At 39.6% G+C, this 2058-nt stretch overlaps 1 protein-coding gene across 1 annotated transcript; it reads left to right on the plus strand.

Moving 5' to 3' along the window:
* On the plus strand, positions 1 to 284 carry M421DRAFT_419288 (uncharacterized protein; the record flags this gene model as incomplete). The annotated part of the gene is made up of 1 exon (XM_033592063.1): positions 1 to 284. Exon 1 carries the CDS (start codon positions 118 to 120, stop codon positions 280 to 282), a length of 165 nt encoding a protein of 54 aa, XP_033450475.1. The 5' UTR covers positions 1 to 117.
* Positions 285 to 2058: the final 1774 nt, after the last annotated feature.

Genomic DNA, 2058 nt, shown 5'->3' on the forward strand with positions numbered 1-2058 from the left:
CTTGGTGATAATCTACGTTATAAGTCTTGTACAAAAGGATATAGAAAAACCACTCTACAATGCTATAGTTCCTTGCTCCTTATATATAAGGGTTTAGTGGCAGTTTAGTGCGAGCTTATGCCATGCAACAAGGGCCATGGTCATGAGTTGTTGGAACCGTATCCTAGTGGTATCGGGTTACTGTTCGTAGCGCGTTGTTACACTGTACAGGTTAGCGCAGCTGCCACGACGAGCAGTGTAGAGGAATCCCTAGACTTGAACAATTCTAATTTAGAAAACTAGAACCTCCTGTCCTAAGTTGTGGATAGGGGTTGATTAGCAAGGTTAACTAGGATAGTAAGTTATTGTCACACAATCGAGCACCTCAATTGAGGGTGTGGAGCTTGCCGGCCCGGATAAACCGGGACGAGCACCTCTGGGTCTAAACCAGAAGCTCGTTTCATCCGTTCTTCGTTGACGAGCTACCGGATAATCGGCCAACTGCTCGCTTATCTCGGATCATGTGATCCACACATATTTCCTATGTATATAAACCTTACTTTCGTGATAGGATAGATAGCCACTGATCAAATACTTTCGATCACCTGAGTATAGTCCCACAGGCTCCGTGACAGTTATTCTAGCAGTTCTATTAGCAATAGCTGTTATGTTATAAGACTTTGTTCTTATAATCTTTCTCTAGCGTATTTCCTTCTTAAATGTAGCGCTATGCTTCCCAAAGCTTTGTCATCATAATCTCCTAAAAGAGAGGATTAGAATGGTGTGCTTACAAAGCCTGTATCTCCTCTCCTTCTTAAGATATGTTTTTCTCTATTTTTAGTAACTAGAAATGTTGTAGATCCTCTGCTTACAAATAGAGTAGCCTACTTTGTATATGCTAATGTATATAATTACGTATGCACCTACGTAATCTTGCTTGCATATGTAGCAATACTAAGCATAGATTACTAAGTAGATCTACCTAGAAGAGTCTAGAACGTTCTGCTTAGAAATACAGACAGAGGAGAGGAAGCATAAATACCTTAGCCTCTTCCCCCTCTGTTTGCTCTATACCTAGCCTAGGAATTTCTACCTAGTATCTAATATAATAACTTATCTATTATATTACATAACCCTACCTTACCTCTATTAGGCTATACACTTTTTATTTAGACAAAGCTAGTCTAGATTTGTCTAGGTCCTTCTAGACTAGGAAGAAAGTAGTCTAGTCCTTCCCCTACTTTCTTTATAAATTATGTTAGGCTTGCAATTACGTTGTAAAGTAGTTCTAGTAAGTAAGTTACTAAGGGTGCTTTAAGACACATTGTAGATTGCAGCAGCGCGTTGCTAGGAGAGTGTCGCGTCTTTTTAGATAGCCTGTAAGGCAAGCTATATATTAGCCTTATTTAGAGGCTTTTTTGTGTTGTTGCGTTAAGACATCAAAGGTAGAGTGAAGTTTGGCGTGGTCTTGGCAAAAGTGACCAGCTCGCTTGGGTGACCGGCTCGCTTGTGAAGTACGTTATTATTACATCTTTATTACGTATATGTTACCCTACCTTACCTTACCTAATGTAAAGTTATAAGACTTTGTTCTTATAATCTTTATCTAGCGTATTTCCCTCTTAGGTATAGCGCTATGCTTACCTAAGCATTGCTATTGTAATCTCCAAGAAGAGAGGATTAGAATGGTGTGCTTACGAAGCCTGTATCTCCTCTTGTTCTTAAGATATGCTGTTCTCTATTTTTAGTAACTAGAAATGTTCTAGACCCTCTGCTTACAAATAGAGTAGCCTACCCTGTAAGATGCTGACGTATACGATTACGCATGCACCTACGTAATCTTGCTTGCATATGCAGCAATACTAAGCATAGATAAAGTAGACCTACCTAGAGGAGTCTAGAACGTTCTGCTTAGAAATACAGACAGAGGAGAGGAAGCATAAATACCTCTAGCTCTCCCCCCTCTGTTCGCTCTGTACCTAGCCTAGGAATCTCTACCTAGTATCTAATATAATAACTTGTCTATTATATTACAAAACCCTACCTTACCTCTATTAGGCTATACGCTTCCTATTTAGA

This window comes from Didymella exigua (assembly GCF_010094145.1).
Source record: "Didymella exigua CBS 183.55 unplaced genomic scaffold M421scaffold_9, whole genome shotgun sequence".
NCBI classification, from domain to species: Eukaryota; Fungi; Ascomycota; class Dothideomycetes; order Pleosporales; family Didymellaceae; genus Didymella; species Didymella exigua.